This window comes from Nestor notabilis, unplaced genomic scaffold, assembly GCF_000696875.1.
Source record: "Nestor notabilis isolate BGI_N333 unplaced genomic scaffold, ASM69687v1 scaffold8379, whole genome shotgun sequence".
Lineage (NCBI taxonomy): Eukaryota > Metazoa > Chordata > Aves > Psittaciformes > Psittacidae > Nestor > Nestor notabilis.
In genome coordinates, this window is record NW_009943199.1 from 57,252 (window position 1) to 58,390 (window position 1,139).

The 1,139-nt window shown below is 37.6% G+C and overlaps 1 protein-coding gene across 1 annotated transcript in view; it reads left to right on the top strand.

The window, feature by feature from the left end:
* LOC104411394 (ELKS/Rab6-interacting/CAST family member 1) overlaps window positions 1–780 on the top strand; it is a gene marked incomplete at both ends in the record, with an annotated part of 25,838 nt that extends 25,058 nt beyond the window's left edge. Inside the window, one exon of the mRNA XM_010021799.1 lies at window positions 613–780. Within this exon, the coding sequence (XP_010020101.1) occupies window positions 613–780 (168 nt within the window). The remainder of the gene's footprint in view (window positions 1–612) is intronic.
* Between the last annotated feature and the right edge of the window lie 359 nt (window positions 781–1,139).

Sequence of the window (1,139 nt, forward strand, 5' to 3'; positions counted from 1 at the left end):
TGTATTATATTTGAACTATTATGTTACTATTTAAGCCAAAATATTCTTAGCCATCCTAAGAATATCCACTCGTTCCATGTTTTGATCTGCAGTGGCTGCAAAGACCTCTGCTTTCATTGCCTCCAGACTCTGCTAATACTCTTGATTAAAACCTAGAATATAAAGTGACCGGTACTAAGAGCCAATGTTTAAATCTCTGAACATTGTGAAATTAAGGGGTCAGTTTTCCTGCATAAGAGAGAACTTTTCAACAACACAATGTATTTGATTCTACTTTGAGGAAAAAAAATCCAGACATGTATCTTACAGGACTGAGTTATGTCAGAACTATTTTGGGATTTTCCAAGAAGGAATCATAGAATCATGGAGCATTAAGCTCATATAATTTGGAAATAAAATATTTGATTATTTTCACTTTTTAGTCTGTTACCACTCGTGATAACTGTTTCATCATAAGCTTATATATGTTGAAGTCTTAAAGCAAGGGAGGTTAGTTTTCTGAATCTGTAATTCGACAGCACTCACTCCCCCGTGGAAGTGGATTTTGTAACTTTTCTAAAATTTTTCTCCTTCAGTGCTAAACAAACCCTGTTTCTGCATGTCTGAATCTAGGTGGATGCATTGCGATTACGACTGGAAGAGAAGGAGACTATGCTAAACAAGAAGACGAAGCAGATACAGGAGATGGCAGAGGAGAAAGGGACTCAAGCAGGAGAGATCCATGACCTCAAGGACATGTTAGAGGTGAAGGAACGCAAAGTTAATGTTCTTCAGAAGAAGGTAAGATTGTAGAAGTCTAAGTCACATACAGATTTCTGATGCGTTTTGATTTCTAAGTGTCAGGAAGTCTGAACTAGAATTTACGTTTTGGAGTTTAGTGATTGAGTCCATTCTTGTAATGGGAAGATGGTGGATGGTGAGTTTCAGTTTGAGGTTTTGAAGGAAAAATGGAAAGAATTCAAAGCACAGGTTGTTTCCTTTCAGTAGTTGCATGTGCTGCTTCTGCTTCCATTTCACTCTTAACAATGACTGAAGTATTTGTAGGAGGGCACATCATCTGAAAAAAATCAGTCCTTTCACACCCTCCACTTTAGCAAAGCTACACTGAATTTAAGCCTAGGGCAGTTGGTGACTGACTT